Source organism: Pleurodeles waltl, chromosome 4_1 (assembly GCF_031143425.1).
Source record: "Pleurodeles waltl isolate 20211129_DDA chromosome 4_1, aPleWal1.hap1.20221129, whole genome shotgun sequence".
Lineage (NCBI taxonomy): Eukaryota > Metazoa > Chordata > Amphibia > Caudata > Salamandridae > Pleurodeles > Pleurodeles waltl.
In genome coordinates this window covers 135,257,762-135,276,611 of record NC_090442.1, presented here as the reverse complement: position 1 = coordinate 135,276,611, position 18,850 = coordinate 135,257,762, and the positions used below count along the sequence as shown (strand labels likewise).

General features: G+C 46.1%; 1 protein-coding gene across 1 annotated transcript in view; it reads right to left on the bottom strand.

The window, feature by feature from the left end:
- Positions 1–14,344, bottom strand: part of LOC138287464 (uncharacterized) — a 40,188-nt gene extending 25,844 nt beyond the window's left edge. Inside the window, exon 1 of the mRNA XM_069227900.1 lies at positions 13,873–14,344. Coding sequence (XP_069084001.1) covers positions 13,873–14,319 — 447 coding nt within the window. The 5' untranslated portion in view covers positions 14,320–14,344. The remainder of the gene's footprint in view (positions 1–13,872) is intronic.
- Positions 14,345–18,850: the final 4,506 nt, after the last annotated feature.

Below are 18,850 nucleotides of genomic sequence, written 5' to 3'. Positions count from 1 at the left end.
GCCCCAAAATCCAGTCCATGGGTAGATGCATGGAAACGCCTGTGCTCCAACCACAGAATTCCTTCCAGCTTGAAATGTAACATAACGCAGTGTAAGCCGCTGCGTTGTGTTACATTTCTTTACAAAGCCACACAAGTCAGCACAAATGGCCCCTTGAATGGTCTTGTAAATATTAATGAAGCTTTTCCATTGTCAATTGTCGCAAGGACTTGATACTGTGCAAAGGCTTGATTAATCTGGGCCTGGATGTTTACTCACTCTCTGATACTCAACTCAAAAAAGTAATTGATATTTCTGCCTTCAGCTCTACTGCTGCCAAATCATTCCCTCTCCCAGCTATCTGAGCACTGCGCTAGCCTGTGTCTTGGAATGCTTCTCCTTCACTCTCAACTCTTTGGAATATCACAGCAGGTAATTCTAGGCAACCACCAAGGCCACTACTAGGAAGAGTACTCCACGATAAACCACGAAATAGCAAATATATCAGTTGCCTAGGGTGCATAACATCTTTGCTCTGATTCTGTCACCTGCATCCTAAGCATCCACTAGAACTTTACTCCTTCCTCAAAACCTGTAGAGGCCCAGCAAGCTGGCCTACTGTTATCACAGGCCCCTTTATAAATCCATCATCCTGCTCTTCAAATCCTACCATAGTTTTGCTGACTCCTCCCCTCAGCCCCACCTAGCTTAGACTACCCACCACTATAGCCCTGCGTGCACTGTCACACTTCAATTCGTACAGTGCCTTACCTCTTCTCGAACCCCTTCTACATCTTCAACGCTCAGGTCATTTCACTTCTTTGTGCCTCATCATTGAACGCATGCACCTGTGACCTCACATTGTAAGGACCGTCGGGAAATTGTGGAGTCTGCATCTCCTTCCACTCAATTGTACACATGGTTCCAGACCGTACCATGCATGTCCTATGGGCTATAGCCACACCCTGTCTTCTCCATGGACCTCTTGGAAACACCAGGTCATGTCCATCTGTCCTTTAACATCTCTTGTCTCCTGAAGCGTTTAACACTCCTGGGCTCCCTGACATTCTCTCACTCACCTCTTACATCTGAAAGTGGTTGAAGTATACCTCTCTACCCCTCCATACTTGAGGGGTGGAAGGATTATCGGTAGCACAGACAGGAGTATCCCTAGTACCCATGGTGCTCCTCCCATCCGTATCAACAGCCCTGTTTGCAACTCCCAGGTATCCTACAGCACCCCTTCCTGGCCCCTGCCAGTGGCTCCAAAAGGCAGCTACTTTACCTCACCTTATGGATACACTGACCCTTTCCTGTACATGTTTTCCTCTTATCTAGCCCCTCTTGGTTACCATATACCATTGTTAAGTACAAGATTTTGCATGCAATGTACAATAAAAATTCTAATTAACACATTTATTTACCACAAACGTGTATTGTGTCTTTTAGAACCTGGGGTTAAAAATAGCAACCAAAATAACCAAATGTGAATAACATTACACCGAGTAGCAGTGTGGTTTTGTGCCAAATTTAGGGCCAGATGTACCAAAGGATTTTACCCATTCTGTGTCTATGGGAAAAAGCTTTGGTTCATATGGCCCTTAGTGTATATTAAAAACGCAGGTTGATTGCGAAAATGGCTTTTGCTACAGTATTATGTATATTATTGCCACATTTTTGGTTGAAGGCTACCAGACAACGCAGCTGTCCGGTTTGCAGAGACATCTTAGGGACATTCTTAAAGCTTCCCTGAGAATACATTCCACTCATTCCTCACAATTGGCTTTGTGGTTTGTACCTCACATTTGCTTATTTTCTATTTGCTGGCTTTATTTTTTCAGGCTGTCCAGCATGTCTTTGTCCATCTCGGGGAGCATAGCCTGTTCACCACCACGCCTTGTATTCTTCGACAAGTGCTTGCTTTCTGTAAACAGGCCTTTACATTTTGTTCTTATCTTGTCACATTTGCTATGCTTTCAAAGACAGAGGTCAAATGTCAGGCTCTGTCTTCCGAAGGGGCTTGCTGTTTACCATTCTTTCTCTGACTTTAAAGTGAGAGGATTTATGTGACAATCTTGCTGAGTACCCATCTGAGAGGAAAGGCTTTAGGATGGTATTTTTTTCTAGCACATAACAAAATGTAACTGTAAATGAACCGTCGACATTTGTCAGAATATATCAGAATTAGTTAAGCACAAATGAAACCCATTATTTTTAATTTTGAAGTGTGAAGGAAACGTATTTAAAGATGATCAAAACAAATCAATACACTTGGTGATGCCATTGCCACACTTTATTGTTTGTGTGCTGATAAGTTGTATCAGTAAAACTGTGTGCCTTTGCAAATATAATGGTCATTTCAATTGAAAATGTGTTGCATATAATGGCACTGTGGTGCCACACCATGCATCCTCCACTCTATATGGAATTCCACATTATGACGCTCTACTCCCCTCTACGCTACACCACTCCACTCTACACCACTTTACTCAACGGCACTCCACGACACTTATGCCACTCTACTCTATGCCACTCCACTCCATGATACACAGCTCTGCTCCACTCTACGCCACACCACTTTAAACCACTTCTTGCCACTCCACTCTACGCCACTCTAGGCCACTTTACTGTAGCCCATTCTACTCCACTCTACTGTACTCCACACTATGACACTCTACTTCATTCCACTCTGAAACTCAACTCTATGACACTCCACTCCATGACACTCCACTCTAAGCTACTCCACCTACGACAAACTAATCTATGTCACTTCACTCTACGATACTACAATCTACAACACTCTGCTACCTTTCCACTCCACTCTACGAGCCTCTATTCCACTGTACTTCACTTTGCCACTCCACTCTACACTACTCTATGCCACTTCACTCTAGGCCACTTTACTCCACCCAGAAACACTCCACTCCATTCTCTGCCACTCCACTCTATAACACTCTCTTCCACTCCACTCTATGACACTCTACACTACTCTATGCCACTTCATTCTAGGCTACTTCACTCCACTCTATGACACACTACTGCATTTCACTCTACTCCTCTCTACAACACTCTACTCCAATCAACACCAATTTACTCTGGGCCACTCTGCTCCACTCTACAACACCTTATGACCCTCCATTCTACGAACCTCCACAACACTCTATTACACTCCACTACACTGTACGCTGTTCCAATTTACAATGTTCCACGCGAATATGTCGGAACAACGCATGCTAGAACCAAGCATGCCTGAGCAACCCGGTCGGAACAAAGACCGCGTTGTTACCACTAATGCCTTTACCATGAATGCCTTAACAATGATTTTTCATTGTAATGGCATTCCTGGAAAAGGCATGCGTGGAATGGCATGCATGGTTCCAGATTGCGACCTCCCCCCCGAACCCTTCAACCCCCAACACAACTACCACGACCCCCCACTCCTGCCCCTAAAACTACTGTGACCCGCTCCTAAAACCTAAAAGTATCCCGACCACCCACCCCTGCCCCTAAAACCTAAAACTACTCTGACCCCCACCCCTGCCCCTATAACTACCCCGACCTCCCACCACGCCCCTAAAACCTAAACTACCCCAACCCCCACCCCTAAAACTACTGCAACCCCTGCCCCTAAAACCTAAAACTACCCCAACCCCCACCCACGCCCCTAAAACTACTGCGACCCCCCACCCCTAAAACCTAAAAGTAACCCAACCCCCCACCCCTGCCCCTAAAACCTAAAGCTACTCGGACCCCTGCCCCTAAAACCTAAAACTACCCCGACCCCCCACCCCTGCCCCTAAAATTACTGTGACCCCCACCCGCTCCTAAAACCTAAAAGTACCCCGACCCCCCACCCCTGCAACCTAAAACTACTCTGACCCCCACCCCTGCCCCTAAAACTGCCCCAACCCCACCCCTAAAACTACTGCGACCCTGCCCCTAAAACCTAACACTACCCCAACCCTCCATCCACGCCCCTAAAACTGCCCCGACCCCCCACCCCGTCCCTAAAACCTAAACTACCCCCAACCCCCACCCCTAAAACTACTGCGACCCCGCCCCTAAAACCACCCCAACCCCCACCCACGCCCCTAAAACTACTGCGACCCCCCACCCTGCCCCTAAAACCTAAAAGTACCCTGACCACCCCACCCCGTCCCTAAAACCTAAACTACCCCACCCCTAAAACTAACCAGAACCCCCACCCCACCCCACCCCTAAAACCTAAAACTACCCCAGCCCCGCCCCTAAAACTACAGTGAGCCCTGCCCCTAAAACCTAAAAGTACCCCAACCCCCCACCCCGCCCCTAAAGCCTAAGCTACCCTGTCCCCACCCCTAAAACTACCCCAACCTCCCACCCTTCCCCTAAAATCTAAAACTACTGTGACCACACACTCCGCCCCTAAAATTACCCTCACCCCGCCCCTAAAACTACCCCCCCCACCCTATCCCCACTTAACTGACCGGGTCCTCTCCGATCCAGTCTGTTTTCCTCTGCCTTAACCACGCATGTTCATTGTTCAGACATGCATGATTAAGGCAGAGGAAAACAAGGTTGTTGTTCAGGAAAGCGTTGTTCTGCTTTTGTGGACAACGCACCTCGTTGGTCCTGCTTCGTTGTTCAGGCTGCTTCCACTAACACTTTTCTCCACTCTATGCCCCTCCACGCTACGTCACTCCACTCTGACACTTTACTCCACTCTATGTTCCTCCCCTCTATGAGACTCTACTCAACTCTATGCCCCTCCACTCCACTCTAGGACACTCCACTCTATACCACTCTACACCACTACACTCTAAGCCCCTCCACTATGTGCCCCTCTACTCCACTCTATGCATCTCCACGCTATGCCCATCAATTCTATGCCCCTCCATTCTACTCCACTCCACTCTAATCCATGACACGCCAGTCTACACCACTCTATGGCACTCAACACCACTCCATTTTATGCAACTATACTCCAATCTATGACACTTTTCTCCACTCCATGCGAAGCTCTATGCCACTTCACTTTACAACACTCTATTTCACTCTGTTTCACCCTACTCTATGACACTCCACTCTAATTCATGACACTCCACTCTACAAACCTCTGCTCTATGGTTCTCCATTCTATGCCTCTCTATTCTACTCCACTGTGATTCATAACACTCCACGACACTCCACTCTACGCCACTTTACTCCACTATATGACACTTTTCTCCACATGCCACGCCTCTCTATGCCACTTCATTCTGCGACCCTCCACTCTACAACACTCTACTTTACTCTATGACACTCCACTCTAATCCATGACACTCCACTCTACACACCTCTGCTCTATGGTTCTCCATTCTATGCCTCTCTACTCTACACTGTAATTCACGACACTCCACTCTACGCCACTTTACTCCACTATATGACATTTTACTCCACTCCATGCTACGCCATTCTACTCCATTCTACTCCACTCTACAACTCCCTACTACACTCTATGCCACAACACTATTGACTGTGCCAGTTATTGTTACTGTTTTTCACAACAGGCAGCACTGATTGTAGCGGAGAGTAGCTACACCGCCTGGATAAAACAAAACGTACAGAATTTGCACCCAGATCCTAAAGATCGAGGGTGCTAAAAAAAATAAAAAAACGCGTGCATGTGACGTTAATACTCGTTTGTTAAGGACCCAAAACTTTAAGGACCCATTTGATGTTCAAAATGGTTTCCTTACGCATCGAGCTTCTCTTTTTCCTGCACCCCTTTTCATGGTTATTGTTCACTGTTAAATGGTCATTACTTCGGCCGGCTTCATCTTCTCCAGGCTGGATACCCACACTTTATAAAGAAGCCCCATCCCTGTGTAACATCACTGATGCTCTGCCGGGTCAAAGGCCACAAACTAGGCCTCCGCCCTGCCTATCTCGGTTCGCGTTCCTGTGATTACCACTCACAGACACCACGGCCTCTCTCATCCTGAAATAGGTGCTTTGCAGATGCTACTGCACGCTGCAGCTTGCAGGTAGCGGGCACCAGCACTCATTGTTAGGGGCAGGAACTTATGTTTGATCATCAAACATTTACCCAAAATAAGAGAAAGTGAGAGTGAGATGAACTAGGAAGTGTAGGGTGATGGAAGAAAGACTAGGCAGACTTGGTATTCAAAAATGTTGGCTTTTGGCAATGAGAGCGGGCTCCATGCACTTCCAGTCACATGCTCTTCCAGAGCCAGCCAAGACTCTGACAGACACCCCAGAGGAGAACCAGTCCCAAACCCTAGCAGAAACCCCTTCAGCAAACATAGTGAGGTCTGATGCTGGTACCTCCCATGGAAGGCCTACCACAAAGAGCTTCTTGTGGAGAGCTCGAATTGCATGCTGCCTTTTGGCTAGGTTTATGCTATAGAAATACCACATACATCCATACATATACATACAGAGCTGGGTGAAATAGACACATTCCCTGAAGCAGTTCCTAAGTAGGGACTGCACCTGGGCAGATTCCATTTTGACACTGATACTCAAAAGTGATGGACCAGTTGTGCAAGTGGCAGATGCCTATCACAATTTACGCACAGGTTTGCTACGATTTGCAGTACCCGTGCCTTAATCCCACTTAACCAAATGGTGCAGGCGAGCGTAACTGGAAGGATGATCACGTATGTGTCTCCCACTCTACACCCTCTGACTGTGGGCTGATCACTTCATCTCCCTGCACCCAAGTATTGGCTTTCGCATGCTCACGTGTGCATGCATTGAGTACCTGTTATGTACACGGCATGGTCACAGGAACAGGAACTCTTCAGTTTCAGCTTTATAGGCAATCAACCATTCAGACAGATGCCCGATTATTAACACTGGGAACTAAAGCTGTCTCTCCTGTGCCTGGCAGTGGCACTCCTCTGCTGTCCTGCACCTGTATCACTTCTGTGAACATCTCTGGTCTGTGGTTATTTAAGGGTACATGTCAGTGTTTAATTTGTGCTTGTTTCCGGTGCGGGCACCGGCACTTATTTTTGAAGGCTGGCACTTATTTTGGAGGGCCGACGCTTATTCTTCTGCCTCAAGCATTTGCTGCGAGCAAAAGACACACATGGAAAAGACGGAGGAAGAGAAAAACGAAAAAGCATCACAAAGGGAGTAAGCAGAAAGCTGCAAGAGTGAGCTGAAGGGGGCAGGGAGTGGCTGTAAATGGATTAAGGAGGCCTGAGATTACTCTGCCTCAGTATTCCGTGCTTGCGCATTTAATTGCAGCAGCTGCAGGTTTAAGAGGAGGGCTTTGGGCACCAGCGCGTTTTTATTTACAAATTAAGCACTGGTGCATGTGCAAGTATATAAGTAGTGTGGGCACACCACCTGAGCAGTAAGGGGATAAACAATGCTTAATCTGTAAATGAATAAGTGCCAGGGCCCAATGTTTTTCTCAGAAGCCTCCAGCCGGCGCTGTCGAAAATTGGTGTGCCAAATACCAAGGCGGCATAGTCCTAGTTGCACCTCATGCCGCTTTAATTCACCACCAGACACTTCCTGCCTCTTTATCTCACTCTTGCCGGTTCCTGGTACCTCCTTTTGTTGCGGTTTTCCAGTTTTTCACTTCCTCCTTCTCTCCCCCTTGTGTATTTTCTACTCTTGGTCTGAGTCAAAGTCCAATGAGGAACAATAAGAGCCGGACCCCAAAAATGAGTGTTGTTGGGCCCCACTTGCAACCACCGCCTGAAATGATTCAACCAAGCCCTGGGGATACACACACAAAGAGTGAGGGCCAGAAAGGATCGCCAGACCAGTCTAGTCTGAGAATGGCTGTCCACTCTCCTAGGCAACAGATTCTAAGGCCCAGGCCTGATTAACAAAGGTTCCCAGTAAGACTGAAAAAAATACAATAGAATTACATCTGTGTTTGGAGTAAATTTACACCTTTTGAAGAATGGAGAAATAACTCCAGGAATACTACTTGTAACTTGTGACTTCTGCAGATTTCCAGGAGGACTCACGCATAACAATGTACTTCTATGGAAAGGCTAGACAAGCAGAACTGTGATGCAGAAGTGCATGTGCATGTGGAGCCCAGTGCTTTTGTTTCTAAACAGGGAAAGTATTTTCCCCAAGGAGAAGCAATTTTCGCTACACCCCTTCAGTTTTGGGGGTGCCCGTACCTCATTCCACCTCAAATAAAAGGAAACCCGTTCAGCCCGTAAGACCCTTTCCCAACTTTCTCCAACTTCTTTCGAGGCCACGCTTGATGCGGTCACTCAGCTTCCGGGTTGCTTTGTCTGCAGTGGGATGACCCATGGGCAAGACGTCCTGTGTCAGGAAATGTCTACATGACCACAACAGTCGTCCTCGTGCCACTGTGAGGTACACTGAGGCAGGGGCAGGCAGTGTGATGTTCTGTGAGGTGGAAGCAGGCAGCCGTCATAGAGGTGAGGTGGGTGTCACTGTGAGGTTCAGTGAGCTGAGGCGGGTGTCACTGTGAGGTTTAGTGAGGTGGGAGCAGGCGGTGTGAGGTACTGTGAGGTGGGGCAGGTGCCACTGTAAGGTACAGCGAGGTGAGGTGTGTACCAATGTGAGGTAGAGCGAGGTGAGATGTGTACCAATGTGAGGTAGAGCGAGGTGAGATGTGTACCACTGTAAGGTACAGCGAGGTGAGGTGTGTACCAATGTGAGGTAGAGCGAGGTGAGATGTGTACCAATGTGAGGTAGAGCGAGGTGAGGTGTGTACCAATGTGAGATTCAGTGGGGTGAGGCAGGTGTTACTGTGAGGTTAAGTGAGGTAGGCGGGTGCCACTGTGAGGTAGAGCGAGGTGAGGTGGTTACCCCTGTGATGTTCAGTGAGCTGGGAGCAGGCAGCCGTCATTGAGGTGAGGTGGGTGTCACTGTGAGGTTCAGTGAGGTAGGTAGGTGTCACCGGAGGTTCAGTGAGGTGGGAGCAGGCAGTTGTTCAGTGAGGTGAGCCGGGTGCCACTGTGAGGTGCAGTGACGTGGGAGCAGGCGGTGGTTCAGTGAGGTGAGCCGGGTACCACTGTGAGGTTAAGTGACGTAGGTGGGTACCACTGTGAGGTGCAGTGACGTGGGAGGAGGCGGTGTGAGGGTGGAGATGCTGGGGGTAGTGACTGGTACATGGTCGTCACTGGGACACCAGAGGTAGCAGTTGCTACCCCTGGCTTACCCCTTATAAAACCTGGCACTGCTCTTGCAAGCCCTGGCACCAGAGATGGCAAAAGTAGTTGTAAGAATAGAAGGAAAAGTGTCCTGATGAGCAATTTACTTTCTGTAGTTCTCGTTGAGAAATCAGATAACACAAATAGGTCCCTAATACACCTTAGAATGCATCGTAAAGTGAAACAAATTAAAAGAATGCACATTGTTAAACCTGTTACCACGATGCATTACAATGAGAACATGAAAAATGTGTACGAACAAAACCTGCACCTTCAAGCTTCACGCGTGCAATAGCTACCCGAAAAGCGGCCGAGAGACAAAACGTATTTTGTAGAAGTAAATGAGGCCAATAACATAATTCATATTCAATATACATGGTCATGTGAAATAATAATAGGTGGACATGGCCCCTACTTTTGGTGTAGTTTTGGGATATCGAGCAGGGAATATTAAGGTCACACTATATCGTGAATAAGAATATCAAGGACCAAAATAGGTAAGTATGTACATATTTCAGTGCCTAATTTGAGCCGGTGGTTTCCGGTGCGGGGCATCGGCATTTATTTCTGAGGGCCGGCATGTACTTTTCTGCATCAGACATTTCCTGCGACCAAAAGACACACGTGGGAAAGACGGGGGAAGAGGAAGACGAAAAGCGCCACAAAGGTAGAAAGCAGCAAGAGTGAGCTGAAGGGGCAGGGAGAGGCTGTGAATAGATTAAAGAGGCCCGAGGTGGCTTCAGGATTAGGCTGCCTCAATATCCAGTGTTCGCACATTTAATTGCAGTAGCCGCGTGTTTAAGAGGACGGCTTTGGGCACCGGCACCTTTTTATTTACAAATTAAGCACTGATTTCTCTACTTAACTCCACACCTACACACATTAATGATATGCGTATGCCGTAAAGGTATGTAGATGTGGAGTTAAAAATAGTAAATCAAGGCACTTAGCTTCCCAGTATTGTAGTTCTCGGTATTCATTTTCTTGTCGCAATATTGTGCGATCGCGATATTCTTACAACAATCCTATTTTTTCGAAATCTCTTTTTTGCGCCTCTCCCTGCAATGTATCAAGGCATTTTTGTTAGTACACTAGACTTGGGTGACGTCAACTGTTGTGACTGCATCAAGCTTAAGTAAGGCCATGTAACACCACTTCCTTGGATTCAGGGTCGAAGTTTATATGATGTCACTTCCTATGATGTCACTGACGTCAAAGGGTGTGTGATGTCACCAGCTCCCTTGTGCATTTTAAGGACAGCTAGGCTGGTGGGACTTCTGAAGGTTGACAGGAAAAAGTGCAGTGGCCAGAATTATGGGCTCTGCCTGGGGTGTGGCCCGAAACAGGGGACCTGGAGCGCCACGGAGCGGTGTCAATGCACTTGCTGTCCTGTGGAGCGCTTTGTTGTGGGAGGATTGTCTCCGTCGTGAAGTCTTGAATTTGTCCTTTTTTTTTTTAACATTTCTCTTTATCAAGATTGTAGACTTCTCATTAAGAATAATTTATTGTAAGTCATCCATAAAATTGCACAAACCCTAATTTACTCCTGCACTTGACTGGGGTAAATGTATTATGTTTTTGGAGTGAGGAACTAACCGCAAAGGCTGGTAAAAAGCCACAAAATTGAAAGTGTTTGCACACTGCGGGCCATATTTATACTTTTTGACCCAAAACTGCGCTAACGCAGTTTTGCGCCAAAAAAATTAGTGCCGGCTAACGCCATTCTGAAGCGCCATGCGGGCGCCGTATTTATTGAATGGCGTTAGCCGACCGGCGCTGCCAGGTGTGCGTGAAAAAAAACGACGTACACCAGGCAGCGCCGGCGTAGGGAAAAATGGCGTTTGGGCATCCCAAAATGGGGCAAGTCAGGCTGAGGCAAAAAAATCGTCTTAACCTGATTTGCGCCATTTTTTTTGGGCACCCAGACGCCATTAACATGACTCCTGTCTTAGCAAAGACAGGAGTCATGCCCCCTTGCCCAATGGCCATGCCCAGGTGACTTATGTCCCCTGGGCATGGTCATTGGGCATAGTGGCATGTAGGGGGGCACAAATCAGGCCCCCCTATGCCGCAATTTTTTTTTACAAAAATACTTACCACAACTTACCTTTTCTTCCCTGGGATGGGTCCCTCCATCCTTGGGTGTCCTCCTGGGGTGGGCTAGGGTGGCAGGGGGTGTCCCTGGGGGCAGGGGAGGGCACCTCTGGGCTCATCATTCTGAGCCCACAGGTCCCTTAATGCCTGCCCTGACCCAGGCGTTAAAAAGAGGCGCAAATGCTGGGTTTTTTGCCCCGCCCACTCCCGGGCGTGATTTTTGCCCGGGAGTATAAATACCACGCACATGCCTGGGAGTCATTTTTTAAGACGGGAACGCCTACCTTGCATCTCATTAACGCAAGGAAGGTGTTCACGCCAAAAAATGACGCTAACTCCATGAACTTTGGCGCTAGACGCGTCTAACGCCAAAGTATAAATATGGAGTTAGTTTTGCGTCGAAAAAAACGACGCAAATTCGGCGCAAACGGAGTATAAATATGCCCCTGCCTTTGCAGATGGAAGACTTGAAATGACTAGATTTCCACACTACAGCCCCCCGGAAATACCACTCAGGTGGACACATTCCCACCATTCCTGATGATGGAACATTTTCCATATAACGTTTTTATTTGCTTAGTTATATGTTATGCCAGGTGACATTGTGGGCAGTGGCCCGTGGGGTGCATGAACCATGTCACAAAAATATTAATTAATTTTTTAATTAATATTAAAAATATTACTTTTTTTATTACTTTTTTAATACTATTCTTTTTTATTAATAGTAATTTGTATTTTTTAATACTAATAATAAATTATAAATCGTCCTAATGTATGTAATGTCATACGATACAACATCCCCCTGTCCTCCTACCCGTTTAATCCATTATTTATTGCTCCTTCCTAGGCTGCAGCTAGTACAGAAGGGCAGAGACCTTTTGCAGAATACATTTGGTATCCGCACTGTTAAACCGAACTCTTCGATATGCGGCTCCCAATTCACTGAAAACATGGTTTTAATCAGTTAGACTTCTGTGCAGTGACACAGAGACTCTTTTACACCGAGTTTTAGTAATGAAATCATCATACTAGAATGTTTCCTTCTGACCAGCTAACCAACTGAACTCTGAAACTGGCAGCTGTAGCTACTTTCACCTCTGCTAACCCTGGCTTTGTGACGTCACAATTCAACTGAACTTACCTATTACAGAAGAATAGTGGTGTTGTTTTCTCATTACCTGTGAGAAGCTGTATCTTTCCTACTACGGAAGAAAAGTGATGCCATTTTCTTATTACAAATCAATAATAATTTAATGTTCTTATTCCAGTGATTAGTTATATACCTATCATATTACAGAACAGTAGTGATGGCATTTTCTTATTACACACGAATAGGTATTTTTTAATTAGAGATGAGTAGTGATGTTCCTTCCTTCCTGCTTGTAAGTAGCTATATCACTTTCTTGTTACAACTGAGTAGTGTTGTCATTGTCTTAGCACAGAAGAGTAGTGATGTAATTTTCTTATTATGGGTGAGTAGTTATAATGTTCCAATTACAGATGCATTGTGATGTAATTTTCTGTGCTGTTTTTAGTGGGAAGTGCAGTAAAATTAGAAGACTAGTCCTGAACCTAGGCTGGCATTACCTCGACCACATATGGGTACGGTGCTAACACCATACATTACAAGCACATTGCAACTCACCACGATGTTCTGTGACCAAAGAGAGGAACTGTGCTGGAGACTGAGGTACCAGGTAAGGCCTCGAATCCTACTTCCCTTGCAGCATCTTTTTAATGTACAATCCTTTAATATATAGATAAACCATCACCGTGGATGCTCTTTCTGAAGAAGGGGTCCTCCTGACTTCTGTGTGTGTAACACATGCGGCATCTGACCCTCCTAGGCATAGCTTGGAATTTGTGGGAAACATACTTGGTGTTGTTTATGCGGGGTACGAAGCGAACGGATTTATGTGGTAAACGTTTTCTTTCTAAAAAAATAAAATAAAAAAAAATAAGCTGTCAGGTGTATCCTTACTATGAGCAGACTGAATTTTCAGGGAAATAAAAAATAAGGGAGCCTGAAATGTGGTCTGCCTTCGGAGTTGTTCTAGCCACCGAGAGGCTCTGCCTGGTGACCCATCCGCAGGGCGCAGGTCACAAGTCATTACAGTCGAGTAGCCAATGTGTAATGTGTGTGTCCAGGCGAGTCATGGGGCCCCTCTGCCCTAGAGTCAGACCCCTTTCTACTGGTTTCCATACAATGCCAGCGCTGGCTTCCCTGTCTTGGGACTTGCCAACCTGTCAATTTTTACTGATTTTTACACATAAATGCACATGGGAAACAGTATGTTTGACACCCTGGATTTAATTTTAAAACAGAAAACTACAAAAGGTAGGTCTGCTTCTGTGTGACTCTCGAGGGGTCTGGATATCTGCAGAGCCAACATCTGTGCAGACTGACAGCACGGAGAACTCCTTCTATATATGTTTCCACGAGCAGACTAATATTTTAATATCAATATATACTGTCCTTTCATATGTGGACGCTTCTAGTGCTGAAACCATCCCAAACGCATGTATTGGTTAAATGGCGAAACATACCAGCTGCAAGTTCAGTTTTCTATGGAAGAGAAATTAAAATTAAATATGCTTAGTTAAATAACACGAGCAAAAAAAAATGTTGACGAGCACAGAAGGGGGTGGCCGTACTCACGGTGTCTGCGTTGAACCTCCCGTGGCCTCTCAGGTGCCGGACCGGCCGCCAGCTTTGACTCCTCGGGCGGCGCTGCAGATGCTGCCGGGGCCCAGCTCCCCTCTCTGGCTCACCATAGGGCGGAAGAGAGCTGCTGACCCCCCCACTGCCGTCCGTGGCCCCAGACCCATCCTCTCCCGACATCTCCATCACCCTGCTGGCCACCGTCTTCCTTGGCACACACTGCGCCCTCCTGCGCCCTGGGTCTGCGAGAGGGGGCATCCTCTCGGACCTGGGCTGGACCTCGCCGGAGGACCGGCCCTGCCCACCCCTTGCCCTGCCAGCCAGCACCAGCAGAGACAGGTGCCCCAGGAAGATGGCAGCGGTACCCACAGAAGAGAGCTTCATCGTCTGGGAAGAGTTTGCCCCAGTAGGCTTTCCAAGGCCTAGCTTCTGGGAGTTAGGCATCTAACCAGTGGCTCTTATATTATGAATTTCCATGCCACCCCCACCCCCTGGCACCCGCCCCCCGGCTCCCCTCGCATGCACCTGCAGACCTGCCTCTGCTTGGAAACTCATTGGCCCCGACCGCGCCCCCTTTTCCGAAAGCTCTGTCAGGAGCCCGGCGAGGGCGCCCTAATCCCCGCCTTTGTCGTGATGGAATATTTTCCTATCACAGGTGTCAGGACACCACGGCGCTGCGTTAAAAGAGATCCTCTTAAAGACGTCTTTACAAAAGTGCCGGATTAAAATCATTCTGTGAACGCGCGTCCCCAATCGGGGGAATTTGTCGGGCTTAAAATATCCGAGAACGCACGTCTTTTCCGGGAGGAGGGGCCCCGGCGTTACCTCGGTTTCCACTGGAAACACTCCCGGTAATTAGGTTTCTTCTCGGGTTACTTTGGGGTGCTCCGTCTGTACCGTGAAACGGGTTCCGACAGAACCCACAAAGGGCCGAATTGCCGCCTCCAAACCATGGCACCTGCTCCCAGTATCTGGCTGTAGAGCTTTGGACACAGCGGCCTCGAAGCACTAACAATGTCCTCCACGTTGTGCCGAATGCCCTTGTGTTAGCTCTTTGGTGACGCACTTGTCTATTTAAGTGCTGGGGCTGGGTGCTCGTTTATGTAGGGCATAAACACAGGCCTTACACAGCCCCAGTACGAATACGGCCATCGCTATGTGGTTGTGCAGTCGCAAAGTTTCTTTTTTTGCAACCTTCGGAAGGACTCACGGATAAACCTGCCCTTTTGCGAAGATTGAGAGGTTTCTCATTTTGCAGCTTTTGGGTGGAAATGGTGAAGTTTGCAAACAGATACGTCACGGTCACACTCATTCCTATATAAGAAATAGGTTCTGCATTAGATCTACAATACAAGACAGGCAGTGTTTGCCTGCTGGGCACCGACACTGTGCGAAGAAAAATGTAGTAAAAGATAAACTTGCGGAGAATAGCGCTGCGTGCGTTCTCTAGCTTGGTTGGCGTTTCAGTTGGAGGCAGTATTCTCCCGAAAGGCAGCCACATTTACCTTGGAATGCAGAAAACTCTTTGCTTTGATGAAGGTAAATCCGGAGACTTTGCAAATTTCACAACATTTCAAAAACAGGAACTCCATCCACAGAAATAAATCCTAAGGGCTGCCTAGCATGTGTAACAAAGGAGTCGCCAGAAAATGTAAATACCAACCACTTGGAACTGATAGAGCGTACAATTTTGCTCTGTTCCTGGTGTCGCTTATGTCAGCAGACTCTGGGCAAGTTTAAGTTTATGAAAGCTGCTGTGACACACATTTTAAATGTGCACTTTGCTTCTATTTCAAACTCTACAATGGTCCCTTTCTAGTTAAATCACATGCAAGAAGGAAAAATGTATGTTAAAATGTGATTTAGACTCAAAACTAATAGTTAATATCTAAATAAATTTGCCTTCCTAATGTTTAGTGAAAGTTTAATGACTTTGAAAGTGCAAGTGAGAAAATGCACCTCTCTGTTATATTAATGCAATGCAAAACCAAAGCTTTTACAATTTATAATGAAATGTTTTACGTACGCTGATGATATAGTATTAATGATTAATTTATGTCTGTATATTATGTGTTTTATTAACAAGTATTATCCTATTGCATTTTAAATTATTTGTGTTAGCATAACTAAGGCCTACAGAGCATGCATTTCACAGTCATGATTGCTGACTTGTTTTTTTCCATGAAGTCTAACTTCATATTTCTTTCCCATGAGAAGCAAAGTCCTATTTGTAAAAAGCTTATTTTCTAACTGTGGAAGATGAGCTTATTTGACCATAAAAAGTATATAGCACAGGAACATGGCACACTTGTTTTGAACTGTTTGGATTCACACGGAACTGAGATGATCCCATGATAAAAACCTGGGAACCAAACAAACTGTTGCAAAGTGAAGTTGTCAATTTATTCTAATTGGATGATGCCCATTTAGTGCGACCTGAAGTGATGTCAATGGACAAATCAGAACTTTTTATGAGATTTGAAATATCAATGGATTTGGAACTTTAGTCAGCCTTCAGAAGAGCTCAGAAGTTTTCTGAGTTCCCGAGATGTCTCCTGATGCTTGCACGTCCTGCTGATCTGATGCTTTGCTGATGAAGATTCCCTGGATGCTGTATCCCTTGGGGTGGTATCTTCCTATCTGCTGTTTGCCCCTGCCCCCTTGGAATGCCCTTTTAGCTTAGACTTTCCACTATGCTGACACTTATTTTATTTTTATTTTAGTTAGTGTCCCTAGTTATTCTATTTTTCCAAATTATTTTTGTCCCTTTTTGTATTTTCTCTGCATGGGTTACTCGCCACACATGTATGTCCCTAGTTTGGTTAGCTGTAGGGTTGACATGTGCCCAGCAAATGATTATTGACTTGATTGAATTTGAATTGACTAAATGATTGTGCAATCTGAGCACCGCATGCTTTCTGTGTCTCAGATGTTTCTGTTAACTTTCTGTATCATTTTTCTTGAATGCTTAGCTTGGTAATGTTAGTATGCCTGAAATTATTTAGTCACCTTGGGCAACTCTTGGTGATTATGCATCTTTAGAACTTGGGGCCTGATTTAAGAAAAGTGCCACTGCACCCAGTGCAGCGCCACTTTTCTTGCGCCCCTTAGTGCCCCTCCCCCCCAACGCCACCATGTGTGCGCCGTATCTTGGATACAGCGCACCATGGCGATAGTTAGGGAGCTAGCAGCAGAATTTTGACGCTAGTTCAGAGTTTTGCAGGATTATGGTAAATCTTTTTGATGCTAATCCTGCAAAACCCATTGAAGCCCCTTGTAAACAAAGGTGTGCCTCGTTTTAACGCCTGCTCTGAGCAGGCGTTAAAAGTGCCGAAAAAACTATGCAAAGAAATCTCTTAGATTTCTTTGCGCCATTTTTTCGGCCCCCCTAATGGGGGAATGCCCCCTTTGCATACATTACGCCTGGTACAGGCATAATGTAGCGCAAGGGGTTACAAAGTGGCACAAAGCATGTATTGTGCCACTTTGTAAATTTGGTGCAGTGATTTTGGCCTCATTGGGCCACATTAGCGTAAAACAAATTACACTAATGTTGGGCAAGCAGGCGCCAGGGGCTCTTAAATCTGACCCTTGGTGTTACGCATAGTCTACAGGACTCTGAGCTTGTGTTTGTAATAAAGCTTTGTACTATATTCCTGATTTGAGTTTTCCTTCTGTGGCCACATTGGTCATGGTGTCTAAATGATTGGGGTGGTGTTGAAGTAATTGTTTATGGTTCACCACCCAACTTACTGGGTCAAAAGGTCAATGGACCTCATTGTGTATTTGATTCCTGCAAAGGATTAAAAAATGCGTTCACAGAACCAACGCTCTGATGGCACGAAGGAAGCAAAACAAGTGAGCTTGAACCCCCCTGGAACAGCTCCCTTTTCTCTTCCATATAAACATCTATCCATTCATCCTTGCAGTCTTCCATCTACACATTGATATCCACATTTCACCTTTACATTCTGTAACCATTCATTCTTTCATCCATCATTCAATCTTTCACCATTCCATCCATCCACTGGCCATTTCATGCAATCATCCGTTCACACATCCATCATCTATGCATGCACCCATCCATACAGCCATGCATCTACCCACACATCCATAATCTGACTTACTCATCCATCAATAAAGCCTTTCATCCAGCAATTGATCCTTTTGTCCATCCATTCATCCTCTCAGATTTCCATTTACTATGCCATCCACCCACCTATCCTCTTAATTTCCATTTACTCTGTCATCCTTTCAGCTACCCAGCCAGCCATCCTCTCAGATTTCCATTTACTCTGCTATTCGTTCAACCTCAGATCCATCCATCCTCTCTGATTTCCATTTACCCTACTACCCATTAACCCACCCATCAATCCATCATCAGATTTCTATTTACTCTGGTATCCTTCCATCTCAGATTTAATTGACTATGCTATCCTTTCACTCATATCCATCCACCCATCCATCCTTTCAGATTTCCATTTATCAGCCATCCATCCATCCATCCATCCATCCATCCATCCATCCATCCATCTATCCTGTTTTCCATTCATTCTACCATCCTTTCCCCCATCTAGTCTTCCACCCTTCCAGATTTGCAGTTAGTCTGGCATCCTTTCAACCACCCACCCACTCATCCATCCTCCCAGATTTTCAATTACTCAGCAATCCTGTCATCCATCCACGTACCCACGTACTCATCCACTAATCATTTTACCCATCCTCTCAACCACCCATCCACCCATCATTTTAACTACTCATCTACCCATTCTTTCAACCACTCATCTTTTAACCAACCCATCCATCCACTCATCCTTTTACCCACCTATTCTTTCACCCAGCCACCCATCCATACCTTCACCTACTCATGCATCCATTCGTCCATCCTTCTTTCCCTTTTCTGTCAACCCATCCTTCTTTTGTTCTTAGTTTAAATTATAAGGTTTTATCTGCGAAGTTGCATGTAAAAGAGTCC